Source organism: Dipodomys ordii, unplaced genomic scaffold, assembly GCF_000151885.1.
Source record: "Dipodomys ordii isolate 6190 unplaced genomic scaffold, Dord_2.0 Scaffold60, whole genome shotgun sequence".
NCBI lineage: Eukaryota > Metazoa > Chordata > Mammalia > Rodentia > Heteromyidae > Dipodomys > Dipodomys ordii.
Window position 1 is genome coordinate 8,710,744 of NW_012267276.1, and position 23,977 is coordinate 8,734,720.

Sequence of the window (23,977 nt, forward strand, 5' to 3'; positions counted from 1 at the left end):
GAAGTGGGAGTGTGGCTCAAATGGTAGAGTACTAGCCTGGAGCCAGAAGCCAAGTAAGAGCCTAAGTTCAAGCCCCAGAATACACATGAAATTCTAATATAACAAGACATATGAACAAAATACATAAGTAAATAAAATCTGTAGTCAAGAGTTCCAGTTCAGGAGTCTTTGGGGTTATAATATCATTCTCAACTTTCTCAAATGGGTAGTCAATCATAGGAACCAGCAGAAGAGTGCATGGAAAGACTAATTCTGAGCTTTACATCTTATTAACCTGTCCTTAGTCATGAGTGCAGGCAGAAATGTCTTGCTCACAACTCAGAGGAAATAAAACCTAACAGAAATAGCTAACACTATCCTAAGGTAAAAGTAATCATTTATAAGTATTTTTGATATTGGTGTGTAAGATGTGTTTTTTATATTTGGACTTCTCATTTGTGTAATAGATGTAGAAAATAGAAAGGATGACCATTAGAGAGTTTGTATGTTTATTTTAATAAAAGAAGAGTAAGATCTTGATGAGGGAATAACTTTTCTATAAGGTTCCTTAGAATAATTTGTGGCATTTATAAGTCATTCTATTAGGTAAAATGTCAGAAGATAACATTTATATTATTGAGAGATGCTTTGGTGAAGGAAATGAATTCTGGAAGCAAATGCTAATTTTAAACTCTCAAAACTTGCTAAGAACCTAAAATATTCTTGCTAGCTAGGATATTGTCTCTGTTTAAAAATTTCTTAAAAGTTAACCCCTCCTATCTTAAATTTTTAAAATTATCTTTATCTTGAATAGATATTCTATGATAGAAACAGCTACAATCAAGCTTGACAGCAAATAAAATATAAACTTAATTTCTTTTTTTGGGGGGGGGTCTGGTCGTGGGGGATCTCTGGGCCTGGGCACTGTCCCTCAGCTCTTCAGCTCAAGGCTAGCACTCTACCACTTGAGCCACAGCACCACTTCCAGCTTTTTTCTTTTTGCTTATGTGGTGCTGAGGAATTGAACCCAGGGCCTCATGCATTTTGCTAGGCAAGCGCTCTACCACTGAGCCACCTTCCCAGCCCCTATAAACTTAATTTCTATTGTCCTTAAAACATTCTAGAATATCAGTTTATGTGCATAATATATCTTGATCAATGTCACCCCTTCCATCATCCCCCCCTCCATCTCTCCCAATCCCACCCATCTCCTCAATTAATCTGGTTCCATTTTCACACACACACACACACACACACACACACACACACACACACACACACACACCACACACTGACTATGAAGGCTGCATTCTGCTTATCTTTATGAAGGAATACAAATGATCCCCATCAAAAGACAGTCATTACCACAAGAAAAAGTCCTGTATGAAGGCACATAGTGCCATGTTACTCATTACTGCAGTGCCCGTATGACTGTGGAGGGAACAGGTAAGGTGCCAGGGATCAAAGTGTTGCTGTTTATTCCTTTGAAGTCTTAGAACACCAACTATTTACTACATGCACTTCTTGCCTCATGCTGAAAATTGGAATTCACCCATGTGTCTCTTTTTCCTGTCTCAGATGCAGCCCATTTCGTAGACTCCATTAATCCCTGCCCCCACGCAGCAGCACAAGCACACGCACACCTAAGCCAGTGGAAAAGAAAAAAAGAGTTACTCACATTCATCCATTTTACAAACATTTCCAGGCTGCAATGGGAGGGCTTTACCTCTCCTTGAAGGATGAATAAATAGTGACAACCTGTACAGTGAAACAAGGCCCCGCTCTACTGGTACTGAGCAGACTCAACATGGAGAGGACAGTTATCTGTCTCATGGTCATTTTCTTGGGAACAGGGGCCCATAAGCCAAGTTCCCCAAGGCCTGACCGCCTCATGATCAGAATGAATCAACTTATAGACATTGTTGACCAGCTGAAAAACTATGTGAATGACTTGGTAAGACCACATTTGTCACAACAGAATGTGAATCTTATTTTTCAATTCACAGAAAAGGTGACTTTGGGGCTTATAAAAATAACTTGGAACTTTCTTTTGCTCTAGGACTCTGAATTCCTGCCAGCTCCACAAGATGTAAAGGTAAGACTTGTTGACTTGAATTCTCAAAACATATTTGATGTAAATTTGTAAGTCTAAGCAAATGGATATTTAGGAAGACACTTGTAAGTCTAACTTAAGTCTAATGAGATGATTACTAAGGAATACACTTAACTTCAGTGAATTTTGGGGGAGACTTCATTGGTAAGAGATTTACTTCTATTTTGGTCAAATATTTATAGATTTACCAACCAACCAATAAAATGCTAGATTACATTCTTTATAACGTATTTATCTTCAGAGAGTTCTAAGTATACTCTTAAGTAGCATCTGAAGACAGAATAATGAATACAAATAAGATATTTGTGCTATAATCAGTTTTTAAAGAAAGATCTTTTAAGAATCATTGAACAGCATGAAACTTCCCTTGTAATCTTATTTAGCAAGAAAAGATGCATGCATTAAAGGCAGAATTGACTTTGAAATAATAAACAATCACCACCACCACTTTGAATGAATTAATTATAAATACAGAGTAGAGCAACAGGAGTGTAGAAATCAAAGCCCCCTTTTGAGTATCATTGACATCTACCTCGCCTCCGTGAGTCCGGTTGTTTTGGTGCTTCAGTGAAGGTTTTGAAAAGATCATTTTCAATAGCTAATCCCATCTCTGTAGCCATTTAAATCCAAGTCCTAAACTGAGGAGGCTTGGCATAGAGTAGATCTCAGGAGTTGTGCCTGCCGATCTTTTTCCTTCAGTAACTTCTTCATTCTGATCTGGGACCTTGTGAGTAGAAATGCAATTGTTCTGACTGTTACAGACTTTTAATTGCATAATTTAGGATAACTATGAAAGTGCTACCAGTAATTAGGGTGCCACAAAGGGTGAGACTCAGGAAGATAGTTTGCAAAGAAAACAATTATGGTAAATGACTCGATGTCAAAGTTTAGAAAGTGAATGAGTCACAACTATTGCTTTACTCTAAAATTTACTCTCCAGCTCTGAACACAATCACTCATATTTACTAGGTTTTTTCTAATAAGCAGCATCCAAAATGAAAGTAGAACATTTAACTTATTGAAAGGACTTTTCCAATAACTGAGAATATTTCTTAATGTGTTTAGTTATCAAAACATAGATTTTCCAGCATCTCAAGCATGTTGTTTCATGATTATAATTAGGGCTTTCTAGCTACTGCCTGTCTACAGTTTGCAAAGTAAGAAATAAGAAAATACCCCATTTTCTAATGAATGTTGGTCCACTGAATTACTTCTTCATATGCTTTGTCAATGAAAGAATTTTGTTTCACAGTTTAAACTTTCTGATAGCTATTTGATTTTTATCTTTTTCACTGTTACTGCTAGCCACATGAACTGTAAAATGAGTGGAACTCTCTGTGATATTTCCATGCATAGCTAAGCAGTGCTATAGTACTGTAGTGAAGATCTTTTTTTTCTGTAGGTTTTCTTACCATTTTTTATTGTTTATATAAATGTGATATACAGAGGGGCTACACTTATGTAAGGCAGGTAAATAACACATTTCTTTTTGGACAATGTTACCCCTTCCCTTGTTGCTCTCTCCCAGTTTTTCCCTCCTGTCTCCAAATTGTATACCAAATTGTATAGTTCATTTTCCACATAGTGTTTAGTGAGTATCACTGCTGCATTTGTTCACCCTTTGTCCCTGCCTGCCTGCCTGCCTGCCTTCCTTCCTTCCTTCCTTCCTTCCTTCCTTCTTTTCTTTTCTTTTTTGTTGGTTGTGGGGCTTGAACTCTGGGCCTGGGCGCTGTTCCTGAGCTCTTCAGCTTAAGACTAGTGCTCTACCACTTGAGCCACAGCACTACTTCTGGTTTTCTGGTGGCTAGTTGGAGATAAGAGTCTCACAGATGTTCCTGTCCCGGCTGGCTTTGAACTGTGATCTTCAGATCTCAGCCACCTGAGTAGCTAGGACTGCATGCATGAGCCACCTGTGCCCGGCTTGTCTCTCCATTTCTGTGATTCCCCTTTTACCCTCCCTAGGTGTAGCTAAGATCTTTGAGCTACACTGACAGGCAAACTCAAGAAGGAAAAAATAGTAGAGGTTGCATGGCAGAAATGTAAACAAATTACATTTTTTTCATTTAAATTTTCACTTAATTTCATTATCCAACTTTTTTAGGGCTAACATCTAAGGAGGATCTGTAATAAAATTATTTAAAGGTTGGATTTTTATAGGAGCTTTAATTAGTTTCTCTAGGCCTTTCTAATTTTTTCCTCTTCCCCTCCCTCCCTCATTTCCTCCCCCCCCCTCCTCCTCTCTCTTTCTTCTTCTATCTTTCCCCTGGCTTTCCTTCATTTCCTTTCTCTCTTTTCCTTTCTCTCATGCATTCTCACCTCCTTCATTTACCACCACAACAAAACTATTGTTTCTTAGGTGGGGGTGGTGACTGTATCCCATACCAGAGAACATTTGACATTTGACATTGTCTAGAGAAATTTTTTGTTGGCAAATTTGGGGTAGGTGAGAGTACTGGCATCTGGTAGGTAGAGGCCTGGGATGTTACTAAACATTCTAGAATGTCCAGGTCAGGTCTGACAGCAAAGAACTATGTAGTCACTATTTCAGCAATGCTGTACTAGAAAACCCTGATTAAAACCCAGTGTATGCTAGAGGGCAAATAGGGACAAAGGTAATGGAGTCCAGTTAATTAGCTATCATACCGTGAATGGCCATGGCTTCCTTTGTGAAAGAAAAACTTGTGTGTGTGTGTGTGTGTGTGTGTGTGTGTGTGTGTGCATGCACACATGTCGTGTGCCAGTACTGGAGTTTAAACTCAGAGGTAGGGTACTCTACCACTTGATTCACAGCTCCATTTCCTGCTTTTTGACAATTCATTAGTGCTAAGTGTCTCACAGACTTTCCTGCCCAGGCTGACTTTGAATTGTGATCCTCAGATCTCAGCCTTCTGAGTAGCTAGGATTACAGGTGGGAGTCACTGCCACCTGGCTAAAAATAGATTAAATTTTTATTGTTATTATAAGGTTGAAGTACAGAGGGGTTACAGTTTCATAAGTCAGGTAAAGAGTACCTTTCTCCTAGTTTTTCCCTCCCATCTCCACCCACAAATTGTATAGCTCATTTTCAACATAGTGTCTAATGACTTTGTTTTTTTTTTTAAGGAGATGCATATTTCAACTATTCAATGCAAAACAAAGCCACGAGTTTGTTTTCTTTTCTTTTCTTTCTTTCTTTCTTTCTTTCTTTTTTTGGTTGGTCGTGGGGCTTGAACTCTGGGCTTGGGCGCTGTCCCTCAGCTCTTCAGCTCAAGGCAAATGCTCTACCGCTTGAGCCACAGAGCTGCTCCCAGTTTTCTAGTGGTTTATTGGAGATAAGAGTCTCACGGACTTTCTTGCCCGGGCTGGCTTTGAACCGTGATCCTCAGATCTCAGCCTCCTGAGTAGCTAGGATTACAGGCATGAGCCACCGGTGCCCGGCCATGTGTGTGTTTTCAAAAAGCAGCATCTGATGCACTCTCTAGCTAAAGAGTAGTTTTTTTTTCATCCTTGATGTGACTTCCTTACTGCTCCGTCTAGCCTACTAAACTAGCAAAGAGCTCACCTCCTCATATCCTCAGGTGTTCAAAGATGAAGGAGACAAAGGCTTGCTTTTGGCATTCACTGCTACCAAGGCTCTGCAAAGGAAAGTGGTGGTCATGCTCTCAGCACTACACACAGACATGGCCATCCTATCTTGTAAACCTCTGGGGTGGCAGAGCATTGGAAGCTGCTTGAATGAAGACGAATCCTTCTATTCTCTTCCACACATCATCTGGGCAGTTAGTAGGGACAGCTCTTCTGCTTCTATTCCCCTTGGAGGTCACCTCTGATGTCTATCTAACATCAAATCCATCAGTAATGAGTCCTGGCCTGCACTGCCAGGTACAGGTCTGTAGGCCTTGTGGGAAAACAAAACATCCTTGTCTATTAACTAGCACAGGAGGACAGGGAAGGTAGGGAAGATGGCCAGGCCCTCAGGGTGAGTGCCAGCATTCCTGGCATTATTGGCTCAGGGAGTTCATCATTTCTCTGGAACTTAATTTTCTTTCAACATACACATGAAAATGTGAAGTCAGCAAAAGGGGCCTCTGTGAGAAATGCTGGTTTCTCAGACCATCGCGGATGAAGCAGTTATGTGTTTTCAGTTTCAGCTGGAAAATTTACCTCTTTAAATCTGAATATTATTTTTTTTCCAGTAAGTTAAGACGGTTGTGGTCAAAAAGAAGAGAAAAGAAAAAAAATTCAACAAACATGAACATGTGGTTTTCAAGGAAAAAAATGTGCTATAATTAACACTCATAAATAGTTTCTATTAAATAAGCATTTTGGCAAACATGGAAAGGACACCACTTTGCCTTTTTGAACAGCAGGCTGCCCCAAGATAGGGAAATCAGACACGCGGCTCTCAGCTTGTGGTCTGATATGCAAAGCAAATCAGATGGGTTTGTGTCTTAAGGATGCAAGTTATTAATCGGCATTGAGATTAGGTAAGCGCAGGGGTTGGAAAATGCAAAGCAGGCTAGATGCTATTTTCAGCTCACCACCCAGGATGGGACTCAAGTATATTGTTCTATACAGCACTGCCCTTGCTTTTCCTAGGTGGCATTGTGAGTGGCAGTTATCACATAGAAGCTTCAGTGAAATGAAGGTGTGGCAACTTTTGGGGGGCTTGGGAGGGCATTACATGTACACATTTGCTGAAAGTAAAAAGTATCTTGGATAAAAGTAACCTAGATTATTAGTCTAAATTGTGCTTTATATATATGTATACACATGTGTATGAATATATGTATATGTGCACATATGTATATATACATATGTATAAGTATATATCCCTACATATAAACACATATATGTATACAACACACTAAGACAATCTACATATAATATTTCACCAGTACTGGGGTTATTATATATATATTAATGTACTCTCTATATAATATCTTAGCTTTTTCTCACAAAGCTGGCACTCCACCACTTGAACTTCTGGCTTTTGGTGGGTTTATCTGGAGATAAGAGTCTCATGGATCGGGGTACTGGTGGCTCACGCCTGTAATCCTAGCTACTCAGGAGGCTGAGATCTGAGGATCACGGTTCAAAGCCAGCCCGGGAAGTCCATGAGATTCTTATCGCCAATAAACCACTAGAAAACCGGAAGTGGCACTGTAGCTCAAGTGGTAGAGCGCTAGCCTTGAGCTGAAGAGCTGACGGACAGCACTCAGGCCCAGAGTTCAAGCCCCACGACTGACAAAAAGAAAGTCTCATGGACTTTACTGCCTAGGCTGGCTTTGAACCTTGATCCTCAGGCTGCAGCATCCTGAGTAGTTAGGATTACAGGCATGTATCACTAGTGTCTGGTGGTTTTGGCTTATTCTTTAGTCAGTAGTTGGTCAAACAAGGATTGAAGTGTTGGATCCATGTTCTCTCCACTTCTCCATGCCCTGAGACACTATTCTTGCCAACAGGAATGCACTCCCATTTGGTTGGATAAATCTCACATTACATTCTTTGACTGTTTGATTTCTATAGAACCCTACCCTAACCAACCTGAACATATGTATAGGATTTTACAGAAGTCATGCATAGCTCAAAGAAAATGCATTGAATCTTAGAAAATGACATTTTCTAGAGGCAGGTACCCATTTCCTTTCCCCAAATGAGGGAAGTTATCTAATTTATCTCATCTTTTGATTTTGTAAATATGTATTTAGCACTTGCTAATCATATGACAGTATGTTTGGGGCTATATGACTTACGTACATGACAGAACCAGATTCTTTCTTGTAAGTATTAGCTGATATTAGTACTACGGGGGAAGAATTTCATTTTTACGTCTCCAAGTATGTTTATGCTGTAGTACAATCAATCTGAAAAAAATTCTTAGTCTTTGTGTGTGTATCAGTCAGTACGGGGCCTTGAACGCAGGCTCTTGCACTCTTGTTTTTTTCCACTCAGGGTTGGTGTGCTATCATTTAAACTACACCTCCACTTCCTGAAAAAGAGTCTTAATCATGCTACAACATAGCTTACCCAATGGTGCCACCAGCCATAGTACAACTTCATAATCTAGCACATGTGTTCTTTAACCAAATTAAGTCTCTCTTAGAAAGCACAAAAGTCAGGTTGGGAATGTGGCTCAGTACAGTGCTAGGCTAGTAGAGATGAGGCCCTAGGTCTGATCCCCAGTACCAAACAAAAACAACAACAAAAATCTCTATGAAGACCATGCCTCTACTCAAAATCTCAAAATGATACAGACTTAGGAAGAAAAAGGTTGCTTTTTTTCTCCTCTCTGAGGAGCAGGGAAAGGTCCCATTTTCCCTAAGTCAAGGGAAGATTGACTGACATACAGGAACATACATCTTTTATTGTCAAAGATAAACTCATCTGTTGAAGTTTAGGTGATCCAAGACACCATACGTCATTTTCAACCTTCTGAAGAACTTCCATGAACATGGATACTGATGATTTCTCTTTCAGGGACACTGTGAGCAGTCAGCTTTCTCATGTTTTCAGAAGGCCAAACTTAAGGCAGCAGATAAAGGAGAAAATGGGAAGATAATCCAAGGATTCATCAAACAGCTGAAGAGGAAACTACCTCCAACAAAAGCAGGGCAAAGAGAAAAACAAAAACTTGTAAGATTGTCATTTGTCATCTAGCTTATTTGTATTGAACCATTTTGTATCATCTATCTTGTATTTATTTATTATAATGGAATATATTTATCATTGTACACACACACATACACACACATACAGAGTGCCTGGTCTCTTCCTGAACAGTTAGTTATACCTGCCATACTTAATCACACCTAGCACATTTTGAGAAATGGAGTTGCCTCTCTCTATCCACAAACTTGACTTTCAAGTAACTGCTCAGTAACTCAATAAGAATTTGTTAATAGTCCATAGCAGCTAACATACAATAACGCTAGTTCTCAAGGGGAAGAACTCATTAGGAAGAGAATCCAATTATGAGTTAAAAATATTTTCCTGAAGTAAGGCAGGACTCAAGTAGTAGAGCACCCGCAGCTTTGAGCAAAAAGCCAACTGTCTACATGAGTTTAAGCCCCAGTACCAGCACAAAAGCAAAATCCAGGAATATTTTCCTCTCATTATCTATACTTGCATTCTTATTAATAGGAGCTAGATCTTAAGTTTGCTAACAAGAAAAAAGCCTACAAGAGACAACAGCAGAGTCAATATTTGAATTTAAGCATGTAGGCCCCACTACTTGACTGGAAAGTTTGTGTGTGTGTACATATATATAGATATACATATATATGTTGTATATACATATATACATGTGTATTAATATATAATATATTAATATATATTAATATATACATTAGTACCCCAATGTGTGTGTATATACACACTCATATATACATATATATATGTATATATATATATATATATATGGGGTTGAACTCAGGGCCTCATGCTTACTAGACTGGGGTTTGAACTCACAGCCTCATGCTTGCTAGGCATGCACTCTATACATCTTGACTCACACCCTGTAGTACTTCTGGCTCTAGTTATTTTTCATGTAGCTCATGTTCCAAGGGCTCACCTTGGAACATGCAGCTGGGATTACAGTGGGATCAGTGGGATCTACCACAGGTGGCTTATTTGGTGCGATGGGAGGATTCTCAGTGACATTGCCTAGCCTGTCTCTAAGTACCATCCTCCCAATGTCTGCCTAGTGAGTAGCTGAAAGAATATCTCTCACTTAGGAAATGCTTGTGATATGACAAATGCAAAAAAGGAAAGAATAAAGCTGGGTGCTTGTGGCTCACACCTGTAATCCTAACTACTTAGGAGGCTGAGATCTGAGGATCAGGGTTTGCAGCCAATCCAAGCAGGAAAGTCCATGAGACTCTTGTGTCCAATTAACTACTAAAAAAGTTGGCAATGGAGCTGTGGCGCAAGTGGTAGAGTGCTAGCCATGAACAAAAGCAGCTTGGGGACGACGCCCAGCCCCCAAGTTCAAGTCCACGACAGGCACAGATTTTTTTTTTAAAGAAAGAAAAAAATAAGCCAATGGTAGTATCTGCATGAAAACACTGCAGTGATGCCCTGCTGCAGCGTGATCACAAGCAATTTGCAACATTACTTCCAGAATGACTTTAAGTACTTTTCCAAATGTTTTTTCGGTGAATGTGATTTATGTCTTTAGTTGGAAAAGTAAAATTTAAATGAACATTTTATGCACTAGGGATTTTTTTAAAAAAAGAATGTTACCTCTTCATTGATTTCTAGGTATGTCCTTCATGTGATTCTTATGAGAAAAAACCCCTCAAAGAATTCCTCGAAAGACTGAAATCTCTTCTCCAAAAGGTAACTATCTTACGTTATGCTTGCTTTCCTATTTCCTCTATGTCTGCGTTGCTTCTGGGTTGAGTTTTCTCATAGTGTGCTCTTTCTGCAGATGATTCACCAGCGTCTGTCCGGGAGCCCTGGGGCGTGAAGATGGTTGGGGATTTCACTGCAGTTGGACACTATACTACAGACTCTAACATAGCCTGAAACTTACCTCTCCTATTCCAAGCAGAGAAGTCCAATGTATTCATGATGGAAAAAAAAATCACAGAAAAGTATGCAAAGTTAGGATTCTCTCTCCAATTATGATATGATACTTTATGCTGTTTGGTCATTTTGGAAAAACTTTCTAATCAGCTGAAGTCTGAATTCTTGTTATGGACCATTTTTGTATGAGAAGTATATATATTTTTGATTGTATGAGAAGTATATATATTTTTGGGGGGCAGGGTGCAAGTCCTGGGGATTGAATTCAGGGCTTAAGCACCGGTCCCTGAGCTTTGTGTTCAGGTTAGTGTTCTCCCACTTGATCCACATCTCCACTTACTGATTCATCGGCAGTTAGAGTCTCATGGATTTTCCTGCCTGGCCTGGCTTTAAAGTGTGATCTTCAGATCTCAGCCTCTTGAGTAGCTAGGATTACAGGCGTATACCATCGGTGCCATGCTTAAGGCTAAAAAAATTTAAGCAAAAATCCTGTGTGGGAATTTATTGATTTTTATGTTAGCCTTGGTCTTCGATAAGTCTATTAGGATCTTAACTTAAAAGGTGCATACCTTCATTCAAGCTGAAAATATGGAAGCAGCAGATCACAATGAAAAATTGCAATCTTTATTTTTGCAAGAAAATGAAAACGGAGTATTTACAAGCTTTCATCTGAAGAATCTACTTTTTAATCCCAGAATGTCTAACATCCAAATATGTAACTTATTTATGTTCTAGGAGGATAGCTTCCTCAGATTACTAAAAAAAGGTCTTTTCTATTAGGTTTGTCAAAATATTTAAATTCAATATACATGAACTTATTTACAGAATAGACTGTCTTTGTTGGTCATTAAAGTAGTCTAGGAATGTGGATTTAATATTACCTCTGCCCAACCTCATGTCCCTTCATAAGCTAACATGGTAAGCTGGTAAAAATGGTAACTTAAAACCATAGAGGGACATACTAGGGAGTTTCCTAAGCTTAAAATAGAGATTAAAAATAATTGGCTGCCTTCTAAAATTGTTAGGGGCATATTATGAGCATAGCATCTCTTTCTTTCTTTCTTTCCTTCCTTCCTTCCTCTCTTTCTTTTCGTTCCCTTTCCCTTCCCTTCCTTCCCTCCCTCCCTCCCTTCCTCCCTCCCTTCCTTCCTTCCTTCCCTTCTTTCCTTCCTTCCTTCCTTCCTTCCTTCCTTCCTTCCTTCCTTCCTTCCTTCCTTCCTTCCTTCCTCTTTTTTTCTTTCTTGTGCCTGTTCTTGGGCATGAACTCAGGGCCTGACCACTGTCTCTGTGCTTTTGAGCTCAAGGCTAGCACTTTACCACTTGACCCACAATTCCACTTTTGGCTAGTTTTAGTAGTTAATTGTAGATAATAGTCTCATGGACTTTCTTTCCTGGGCCGAATTCCAATCATGATCCTTCCTACTCAGCTGGGATTATAGGGATGAGCCACTAGTGCCTGACTTCCTTCCTTTCTTTCATTTTTTTGTTGGTCATGGGGCTTGAACTTAGGAACTGGGCATTTTGGCTACAGGCTTGTGCTCTACCATTTTAAGCCATAGAGCCACTTCTAGTTTTCTGGTGGTTAATTGGAGGTAAGAGTCTCATGAACTTTCCTGCCTAGGCTGACTTTGAACCATGATCCTCATATCTCAGCTACCTGAGTATCTAGGATTACAGAGCCTGGCCCTTTTCTTTTTCTTAAAACAAAATTACCATGATGAAGACATTCCAAGCCCTGTTTGTATTTTAATTACTTGTTGTGCATGCTGTCCATAAACAAATTTAATCAACTATATAAAAATCAAAGTTAGAAGGCAAATTGAGAGGCCAGGAAGTGTCCTGTCCCAGCTTAGAGCAGATTTTTGCTTAAACACTGCAGTCTTTCAATCATGGCTGGTAAAAACAGTGGTCTGCCACTTCATGTCAATTCCAGATAAGAAACTAAAACTATAGTAAACGTTTTCTCAACTGGTATAAGCTATTTCACTGTTTCTTAGTGTTAAAATGGATCTGAGTGTGTAAGAGGCTAGGGATGGAAAATGTGTTATGCTCTGCAAAGAAGACCTGTCTACTTAAAAGTGGTTCAAAAACAAATTCAGACTTAATTTATAGCTCTAAAAGGTGTAGGGAATGTATATTATTTAATTAAACCTCAATGAATCTCAGGAGCATGGTGTTTTTGTTTAAAAAATCTTAAATGTGTTATTACAATGGAATAATGCTGCCATGTGCCTACTGATGCCAACATGCATGTGATCCTGCCCACATGTCACATGGTGCCGGCCCAGATGCTGAAAATGTTGCAAAGAAGCATGACGGCACAGTGCTTTAGACATCATAAAGACAGAGTCTCTTTATATTTGTTTCTAGCTTTCTACCTGTCAACTTCTTGACATGATGATCTGATAGTTAAGATAATATATTTATGTTGGTGTGTTGGTTAGAAATCTTTTTAATCTTTTGACCAGTCTACTGTCTCTACTTTTCTGAAAAGTAAAAATAATTTATTGGGGACACTGGCTAAAAGCTCAATAGTTAAAACATCCACTAAGGATCCCACCACCACCCAAGAATGCTTTGCATCAACCAGCTGAATGAGACTTGAATAGCTCCCATCCCCACTGCTCTGTTCATGACTTAGCTAGTTCTTAAAAGGGATAGTGTATTTATATATTATCTTGTTGATAGTGATTCCTTGGTGAAACTACTTACAGATAAAATAAAAATTTAAAAGAAAGTGACATGAGGAAACCCATAACTATCACTGTTTACCTGTGGGCGGTGAGATGGGCGATCTGAAATACTGTTGGATGTAAAACTGTGTTCACTAGCTTAAACTTTTGGGGCTTTTATTTTCTTATTTGTACAACAAGGGTGCTGAATATTTTAATCTCTAAAGTCAATTCTGCATTTTTTAGAACCTTGTATGGCTGTGAATCTGTTAACTGCTGGGTACTCTTCTGGGAACATCTGACTACACTTCTGAGTAAAACTTTGTTCTGAGTCTGATGTTCAGTTGCTTAATATTATTTCAGTAGTATTTGTAGCAACACTTACTGAAGGGTAAAGAAAATGTTCTGAGACAGGGGAAGAAATTAAGGAAAGAAAGGAAAAGAAAGATGGAAAGAAGAAAGAAAGGAAGGAAGGAGACAAAGATTGCTGTAAGTAATGGGAGTATGGGAGTTTTTAGATAATTGCTATTTCAACTGAAAGTGTCATTTTTGGGGCACTTGTATAAATTTATAGCATTATTACTCTACGTTATTGTTCTACCACTGTATTTACCTTTGCATCTGAGGATTTAGTTTTAATATAAACCATGTACATTATAATTTAATGATTATTTATTGTATGTTTGGTTTTCCATGTTTATGTTCATGGCATATTTAAGACCTGATCACATTAAAGACTATCTAGTCAGTACATTTGTCTTTTGTGATTCTCTGGCACCCTGGTCTAATAATCCTGGCAGAAAATTAAAGATTTTTTTTTTTCTTTTTGTGCTGGTCCTGGGGCTTGGACTTGCGCACTGTCCCTAAGCCTCTTTCGTTGAAGGCTGTGTCGCTGTACCACTCGAGCCACAGCTCCACTTCAGGCTTCTTTGGTGGTTAATTGGCGATAAGAGTATCAAGAACTTTTCTGCCTGATCTGGCTTTGAATTGCAATCCTCAGACTTCAGCCTCTGAGGAGCTGGGATTACAGGCATGAGCCACCAGCATCTGGCTAAAGATAATTTTTAAGTTCCTTGGAGCATCTAGTTTTTGCAGGTCTGTGGCAAAGATCATCTTCTCTCATTGCCTGCTGCCCCTAAAATAGACCTGTCCATGCTCTGTGCCAGCCACAGCCCAGCACTTCCTTTGCAGCCCTCCCACAGTGCACAGCTGGAAGGAGCCGCAGGTATTCTCCCCCAGGCCCGCTGCCATCACTGCACACCCACTCCTGTGCAGCAACTCCTTCCTGCATGCAAGTGCTTCCCAGCCAGCTCCTCTGCCCTCTTACTATGACAGAGTCTCACCTACTGGGCAGGAATCTATGTGTACTGGGGACTTAGGTTTGTTCGCTGTCATCATCCAAGGTGACTTCAGTACCCAAGCGTGGATTCACACATGCCAGTCTCTTAGTGCCAGTACTGGGACTTGAACTCAGGGCCTCACACTCTTACTTGGCTTTTTTACTCAAGGCTGGTACTCTACCGCTCGAGCCACAACTCCACTTCTGGATTTTTGCTGATTAATTGGAAACAAGGATGTCACAGACTTTTCTGTCCAGCCTGGCTCTGAACCTCAATCCTTAGATTTCAACCTCCCTAGCAGCTGGGATTACAGGTGTGATCTTTCCTGCCTAACTTCTGTCTGCCTCTTAAGGACCTTGACCTGTTCAGCACCTGCATTTTACCTCTCCCACAACTTTTGTTCCACATGACTTTGAATCTATTCATGGTTCGTCCCAGCCACATCAACCTTGACCTTTATACTACCAATGCCCCCATTCTATTTCCAGAAGCTTCTCGGTGTGCATTCTCCTAGGAGTGTATCTTTAAAAGCAAATGATGTGCTGCCACCTGCTGAAGCAATGCACATAGGGACACGTATGTTTCATAAAAGACCTAGCAAAAACACATGATAACATCTTAAGGCTTCTTGCCTCTTTCAGTCCTGAGACTAAAAACAACAATAACAAAAACCAGATTTTCACTATTTATACCCGTTTTAAAAGCAACTTGAGGGCCAGGAAAACCATTTCCTCCTGGATCTTCAGAATTCAGTGTGAAGAAGAATGGAATATTTGGACCTGCTCAGGAGCATATTAGCTGCAAGATTCCTTACACATGATCCTCTGAGAAAGACTTCAGAGGTCCTCAAACAGGAGGAATGTCTGGCCACTCTCTCTTGGTAAAGGGAATTTAATCCAGTTAGGTTTTCTCCAGAGGTCCTTGAACCCAGTAGTACTTACTTATTTAGCTTGAACTCAGCGCCTGCACACTGTGTCTGAGCTTTTTTGCTCAAGGCTAGCGCTCTAACCACTTTGAGACTCAGCTCTACTTCCTGTTTTCTGGTGGTTAATTGGAGATAAAAGTCTCACAGACTTTCCTGCTCGGGCTGGCTTTGAACCATGATCTTCAGATCTCAGCCTCCTGAATAGCTAGGGTTACAGGCATGAGCCACCAGCACCTGTCAATTTTTTCTAAATCTGTGAAATAATTGGGAAGCTCTTTCTAAGGTCATAGAATGCTCACAAAAATAAAATGAACTAAGGTATGAGAAGCATCTTGTACAGTGATTATCTCTTTGATGTTGTAGAAACTTAGAGACCTTTTTTTTTTGCCTCTAGTGACAATAGTTTGTGCTGAATTTTGACTCAGTACCACTTAGAAAGTTTTTGCATGACAATCATCCACATGTGAATCGCTCCTACAACCTTGGCCTCCCTGAATGGAAGGAAGGCTGGGCAAATACAACCCCAATATTCAATGTACAGATGTCAAAATGGAGCCAGGCAACCTGAGTGGAGGGGTAGGGGAAGGGAGAGATGGGAAAGAATGGAGGAAGGGAGACATTGATCAAGAGGCATTGTAGTGATAAACTGACATGGTAAATGGATACCCCTTTGTACAACTACTTAACAAAAGAAGTCCTTACAACACTTCTAGTTCACAGAAGAAAGATTTGAGGTTTTAGCACTTGAATTAACAAATTAAATTCTTTATCACTCCCCCACCCCCAATCTAAATTACACAGTGACTTCAAATACACATTCTTTTCTTTTCTTTTTCTTTCTTTCTTTTTTGTTTTGTCAGTCATGGGGCTTGAACTCTGGGCTTGGGCACTGTCCCTGTGCTCTTCAGCTCAAGGTGAGTGCTCTACTACTTGAGCCACAGCGCCATTTCCAGGTTTCTAGTGGTTTTATTGGAGATAAGAGTCTCACAGACTTTCCTGCCCGAGCTGGCTCTGAATGTGATCCTCAGATCTCAGACTCCTGAGTAGCTAGGATTACAGGTGTGAGCCACCAGCGCCTGGCTAAAATACACATTCTTTTAGAGTGCACACGGAACACTCATTAAGACAGACCAGGACTGGGAATGTGACTTAGTGGTACAGTGCTTGTCTAGCATTCATGAAGCCCTGGGTTAGATTCCTCACTACCACATAAACAGAAAAGGCTGGCTCAGTGGTAGAAGACTAGCCTTGAGCAAGAAGCTCAGAGACGGTGCCCTGAGTTCAAGCCCCAGGACTAGCAAAAAAAAAAGGACAGATCATAGGAATAATACATAAAAAAAATTAGAAACATAGGCCATATGTCCTCAGCTTTAATATATGTCTCAATATATTTGAAAAGAAAAATTCAAGATCATAAAGTATAAATATTATAAAATTAAATTCAAAGTCATGAACCTAGACAAGCTAAAACTATTTGGAAACTTAAACAGATTTCTAAATAATCCATGATTAATCATATGATAGATTAGGAAGTACTAGGGAGAAGGCAGTAAATGCATTTGTAAATGCCATTCCGTAGGTTATATTGCCTGGGGTCATCAAGAGGGTAATGGTTTGAAGCCCCAAAAGTTAGCAAGATCCTCATCTCAATAAAAGCTGGGCATAGTTGTACACACTTGTTATGTTAGGAACTTAAGAGTGGGCACAAGTAGAAGATCTCAGTCTGGGCCTGGCACTGGATAAAAAGTGAGAGCCTATCTGAAAACCTAAAACCAAAAGGGTAAAGGGTGTGACACAAATTAGTGGCAGAGCAACTTCCTAGCACGTTCAAGTCCCAGAGTTCAAACTTCAGTATTGAAAAAAAAATCAAGAGAATTCATAAGGAAAGAAAAGTATTTTTTAAGTCTATTAACTTTAGGAAGACTGCTAGGCATGGGTGGCTCATACCTATAATTCTAGAACTCAGTAGATTCTAGCTACTCTAAGGATCACAGTTCAAGGCCAGCCCAGGCATACCCTCAAGACTTCTCAACCAATAGCTGGGTACAGTGACATGTGTCTGTCATCCCAGCTAGTGAGAGGTATGAAAATAGGAAGACTGCTATCTAGGCATGCACTTGGGCAGAAAGTAGGACCTTATCTCAAAGATAACCAGTGCCAAAAAGGGCTGGAGGCATGGCTTAGCAGTAGAGCACCTGCCTTAACAAGTGTGAGGCACAGCGTTCAAACCCAGTACAACAACAATAACAACAACAACAACCAATATTTGTGGACTTCAGTGAATACAAACAATAATAAATCAAAGCTACGATTGGAGCCTGGGAAGTAGAGAAGTCTTTCTGGAGAAGTAGACTCTAGAGGAACAGGTTTGTCTAGGCCAGGGCTGGAGCGTGGGGAGTCGTATTTGAGAATCTGGAGTGTGGAAAGGGCACAGAGGTGTGGAAGGGCTCAGAGGTGTGAACCAGCACTGTGCCCACACCAAGAAGGCCCGGGAGAGCAGGGAGCAGGGGCTCAACAGGAAAGGGCCTCACAGATGAAGGAATCTGAAGTTTATCCCAAACGGTAGGGGGAGCCACTGAGGCATTTTATTCAGGGATGAATGGGAGAGCAGAGGGGGTGAGGGAGAGAAGGGGCAAGGATGGGTCAGGGAACTAGAGTAGGAGTTGTGAGTAAAAGCTGGATGACAACAGCGTTTCTCAAGTTGTTTGTAATGTTGGCTATGGAAAGGTTTAAGAGTGTGACATCTGTTTTGTCTTGCAGAGAAGCTTTACTGTGATTAAAAAGTGGTAAGTTCGCTGTGTGCTGGTGGCTCCCACCTGCAATCCCAGCAACTCAGGAGGCTGAGATCTGAGGATCACAGTTTGAAGCCAGAGCTGAGCAGAAAAGCCTGTGAGACTCTTACTTCCACTTAACTACTAAAAAGCCAGAAGTGGAGCTGTGGCCGAGTGTTAGCCTGAGCACAAAAGCGCAGCACCTAGGCCCTGAGTTCAAACCTCAGGACTGGCATCAAATAAATATACAAACAAATAAATACATCTAACTTATCAATTGTTTTCAAAGGCCAGAATAGCACCAATCAACCAAAGCCTCCAATCTTTACCAAATACATACTATGTACCAGACACTATGCTAATCACTTTCAACATATTAGACAGTGGTCCTAGGGAGAGAGACCTTTAAACTTCAGACTAAAGAACTTGGAGAAATTACTAGAAGGGAATATATCAAATTTGGCACTACTGATGTTTTGGAGAAGATCATTTTTTGTTATAGGTGTTTTTACGTCTTGTAGAACGCATAACAGTGTCCTCACCTTAATTACCTAGATGCCCACTGTCCTTCTTCCCCCTAAGTGTGACAATATGATAGGACTCTAGATGTTGCCACAGGCTTCCTGAGGGGCTCAGTTATTCCCAGATGGTCTGAAGGATGGTACAACCCTCCAGATAGAGGATGCAGAGTAGAATCTGACCACAGATAGTGCTACCCGTCAGAAGCCCTCCAGCTGTCCATGGTATACAGAAGCTAAGTCTCAGAAGACGATGGTGAGCCAAACCGTGTGGCCAGAAGCAAGTGCAGCAGTAGCTGCAAAGAACATGATGCAAATTCAGAAGAAATCTTAGTATGATGCTTGTGTGAGCATGTGTTTATTTATAGATGTGCCTCCAAAGAAAAATAACATCAAGCTGTTGACGCTTGAAACAGGTGAGCCTATGAACGATTCATCAATGTGTAGAGGATTTCTAGTGTCTAGAATAGGAACTGCTGACCTAAAACTTAAGCAATAGGGAATGTGATCTCTAGTTACATTTTTTAAAGAACAGTCACAATTTATGCCTTAGTGACTAATAAAAACCCAGTATGCACCAGGTGTCATACTTTTAATCCTAGTTACTAAAGAGGCTGAGATCTAAGGATCGTGGTACAAAAGCAGGCCAGGCAGTAAAGTCAGTGAGACTTCAATTAACTCCAACAACTCACAGGTGGAGCTGTGGCTCAAGTGGTAGAGTGATAGCTTTGTGCACAAAAGCTCAAGGACAGCACTCAGGCTCTGAGTTGAAGCTCTGGGACCAGTACCAAAGAGAGAGAGCAAGTGGGGGGAGGGGTTTACAGATGCCACACTGGAGACATTTTAGCTAGCATCACCATTACTCCTGTAACAAGTCTGGATTGCTAGAAATGAAACAAGCGTACAATTAACACACCTGTTGGTTATTATGGCACAAATCAGTATCCAGGAGACCAGCTTCCATTCAGCTTTTCAGGCTAACGTGATAGGGCTGTTCACTTTCTCACTCAACAGCTCTAGAGATACAAAGCAGGTGTGCCAAAAGACTGACCTTTCCATATTCCCCCCCAGCATGCTATCAATAGGGACAGCACATGCTACCAGCTGTAGGTAGGCACTTCATTAGTATTTTTGCTTCTTTTGAAGGGGACAGAATATGCTACCCTGAAATTCTCCTTTGTGACTTAAGGCTTATTCTGAGCAAGCCACTTGAGTTTCAACAGATACAGAAGGAACAACGCCCCTGCCGCACACACAAGCCTTTTCTTTTCTTTTTCAGTTCAAGACTGAGATTTGAACTCAGTACTTGATGCTTTCGTTCATTGCTAGCGTTCTACCAACTGAGCCATGCCTCCCATCCCCCACAGATCTTTACTTACCTGGCTAAGCACAGACACTCCTGAGAAGATTGCCACAAATCCCCTCTCCCAAGGAAGTTTGGTGACCTTGAGAAAAACAAACAAAGGCCAGCACCTGATTAGACCCCCACAAATGAACTGTACTGGGCAGTATTTATCTCCTTTTAATTTCCCCAAAATATTTACCTTCCCAAAGCTGCCAACCTAACAGTCCTTTTCCTTTTCTTCTCAGATCTCCACAATGTATCGATCTTGGTTAAAAATTGCATTTAAGTTCCCAAACATGTTTACTTCTTTGAGTCTTCTTTTTCAGGAAGTCACCACCAGTAAAAAATGAACACAAAATAAAACTTGCATGGCCTTTTTGCCTAACTTTTTGGCAGTCTAATGTGTAGGGCAGCAGGCATTGAGATCAAAAAAAGAAAAGGTGCTCACTTTGGCAGCACATATACTAAAATTGAAGATTGGCATGGCCCCTGCGCAAGGATGACACGCAAATTCGTGAAGCGTTCCATACTTTTCAGCAATCCCACTTTTAGGCATTTATTTACCCAAATGATCACAAACAAGACCACACTAAAGCTACCAGCACAACTATGTTTATTGCAGCATTATTTACCATAGCTAAGATATGGAACCAACCCAGATGCCCCTCAGTAGATGAATAGATCAAGAAAATGTGGTATATATGTATATAATGGAATTCTATGCCTCCATCAGAAAGAATGACACTGCCCCATTTGTTAAGAAATGGAAAGACTTGGAAAAAAATTCTATTAAGTGAAATAAGCCAGACCCAAAGAAACATAGGTCCCATGGTTTCCCTTATCTGCAATGCTATGTACATATGACCACATAACCTGATACTAAGCGAAATGAACCCCAAGATAGGGACACAAGAGATTTTTTATCTTTCTTGTTGTTCTTTTTAATGTACTTATAATGTACTATGTGATTTTTTGTTTCTTTGTATGTTCTTGCCCCATGGTATAGCCCCTGTTTTCACTATATTTGATTGCAGTGTCCTGCATCTTATATATACATTTTTCTAATTTGGGGAGGGGAAGGGAAATAACAAAATGCTGAAATAAGGATACAGGTTGACCCACTGTAACAATGAGATGTAGAAGACACTATGTTGAAAACAAACTTTACAACTTTGGTGGGAGAGGGAGGAGTTGGGGAGGTAGGGAGGAAAGGGATGGTAGGGGAAAAACAAAGGAGAGGGTAAGGTAACAATGCTCCATAGGGAATGGACTCATTACTTTGCTCATGTAATGGTAACCTCTCTGTACAGTATATTTACAATAAAAAATAAATTTTTTTAAAAATGAGAAGAAAATAATTTCCTTTCCTACAGTTTAAGTGTTCTCTCAATGATTCACTTATTACTTTCACTGTTCACCTATGTTCACTGATTGTTAACATTTTTACCATGTCCCTCCCACCCCCCCCCCATCCATCCATTATCAATCCATCTATCCATCATCCATCCACCTACCCATCCATCCAACTAGTCTGTCCATCCAGGCTACATCCATATAGCTATTATTGTTGGCTTGCTTGACATTTAATCATAGCTATTACAACAGTTCACCTGTGTGTGTGTGTGTGTGTGTGAGAGAGAGAGAGAGAGAGAGTGAGAGAGAGAGAGAGAGAACATGTGAGAGAGAGCGCAAGAGAGAGCCTGTACTGTAGCTTGCACTCGGGGGCAGGGTACTGTCCTCAAGCATTTTGCTCAAGGTTAGCCCCTGCCATTTAAGCCACAGATCCACTTCTGGCTTTTTGATGGTTAATTGAAGACAAGAGTCTCACTGACTTTTCTTCCCTGAGCTGTCTTCAAAGCATGATGCTCAGATCTCAGCCTCCTGAGTAGCTAGGATTACAGGTGTGAGCCCCCTGCAACCTTTATTTCTAAATATTTCTGCAATTCAAACCACGGTTGTCACACTTAGAATTTTTTTTTTTTTGCCAGTCCTGGAGCTTGAACTCTGGATGTGGGCTCTGTCCCTGAGCTTCTTTTGTTCAAGGCTAGTGCTCTACCACTTGAGCCATGGCATCACTTCCAGATTTTTCTGAGCAGTTTATTGGAGATAAGAGTCTCACAGACTTTCCTGCCAGGGCTGGCCTCAAACTGCAGTACTCAGATCTCAGTCTCCTGAGTAGCTAGGATTACAAGTATGAGCAACTGGTGCCTGGCAAACTTAGAAGTTTAACATTGAAATAATACTATTATTTAGTACCTTGTTACATAACGTGCGGTCCCTGGACTAGTATGATTCCACATCACCTATAGGAAGTAATCAGGGAGGGGAGAAGGCTGGCAATCTGTGTTTTTGAAAACAAATCACTTATCACTGTGGCTTCTGATGCATGATAAGACATTTAGAGCTACAGATTTAGATTAAAAGTGACTAAAGGCATTTGACAACTAAATGCAATGTATGATACCTGGCTATACGCAGAATAGGTATATCCAAAGGGATATTACTGGATAATGAGGGTAGATTGAAGAGGACTTAGACATTTAATCAGAGTTTATCAGCATTGTGTGTGCATACACATCTCTGAAGTGCTTGTTAAAATACAGATTCTGATCCTGTAGCTCTGGGTTAGGGTCTGAGATTTTGATTTTTCAATAGACTATTAGCTCCTGGGCCACACACACCTTTTGAAGATTAATCTAGACTCTTCTCCCTCTCTTTGTTTTCCTCTACATTGGTGTTTTAGAAGAACTCAAGCTAGCTGATTTGCAAATTGTCTCTCAAGCTGAATGTGCCTAACTGGTTAGATTCAGATTCAATGGTATTAAAACCAGACACAAAGCAATTAACCTGTACCACATTCTTCTCATCTCTACAAGTAGTAAGAGCAAAAGAGTCACTAGAAAGCTGGGTGGCCCACGAAACAACTTTCCTTAATAAAGAACAATAAGAAAACCATGTTTGTGAAAGTGGCTACCACACTGAAGATGAATCACTGGTTTGCCTCAACAGTGAGAAGAAGATTGAATCAGACAAGCTCTGTTACCAAAAATACCTCATGGAGGATATTACACCAAAACAAAACAAAACAAACAGAAAGCAACATGAACCCAGAGAGCAAGACGAAAGGTATTATGAGAAATCTACAAAAGCCTTTTTGAAGATAAATATGGTAGCAGGGCTTGAATCACTTATGGAAAATGTCAGCCAGTTCAAGGCATAGCCTTAACTCACTTTCAAAGTGAATCTCAAAATAGCATGAGAACTGTTAAGTCTAGAGACACGTTTTTTTTTTACACAGAGACAATAAAAAGCCTGACTGAAAATAAAAATTAAGAACATGTATTTGTGTGGATGAAATGAGGCATTGAGATATGATAATCACATAATGCTGTGCTGCCTGACACTTTAAAGGGAAACAAAGAGGGAGAGTACTCTTTAAGAATTACCAAGACAGCGTTGTAAAACTCAGTTTCAGTGTGAGTTGAATCACTGAGGTTCTGTCTTTAGAACATATATTTGGGAAAGACAAGGCTATTCTTTGTAAGAACTATAAAAACTGCCCATCAAACCAGGCACCAGTAGCTTACACCTGTAATCCTAGCTACTCTGTAATCCTAGCTACTCAACAGATCTGGGGATCGTGGTTCAAAGCCAGCCCAGGTAGGAAAGTCTCATGAGACTCTTATCTCCAATTAACCACCCAAAAGCCAGAAGTAGAGCCGTGGCTCAAGTGATAGAGTGCCAGCCTTGAGCAAAAAAATTCAGGGACAGTGCTCAGTCCCTGAGCTCAAGCTCCAGGATTTGCA

General features: G+C 40.3%; 1 protein-coding gene across 1 annotated transcript; it reads left to right on the top strand.

Annotated features, from left to right (window-relative positions):
* The first annotated feature begins 1,771 nt into the window (after positions 1–1,771).
* Il21 (interleukin 21) lies at positions 1,772–10,621 on the top strand. The gene is made up of 5 exons (XM_013022141.1): positions 1,772–1,933; positions 2,039–2,074; positions 8,552–8,707; positions 10,334–10,411; positions 10,503–10,621. The coding sequence occupies exons 1-5, from the start codon at positions 1,787–1,789 to the stop codon at positions 10,539–10,541; spliced, it is 456 nt and encodes a 151-aa protein (XP_012877595.1). The 5' UTR covers positions 1,772–1,786; the 3' UTR covers positions 10,542–10,621.
* Positions 10,622–23,977: the final 13,356 nt, after the last annotated feature.

Coding starts and splice junctions, on each gene's coding strand:
- Il21 (XM_013022141.1), top strand. CDS start 1,787: ATGGAGAGGACAGTTATCTGTCTCATGGTCATTTTCTTGGGAACAGGG. Junction 8,708..10,333: donor AAAGAGAAAAACAAAAACTT/GTAAGATTGTCA, acceptor ATTGATTTCTAG/GTATGTCCTTCATGTGATTC. Junction 10,412..10,502: donor TGAAATCTCTTCTCCAAAAG/GTAACTATCTTA, acceptor CTCTTTCTGCAG/ATGATTCACCAGCGTCTGTC.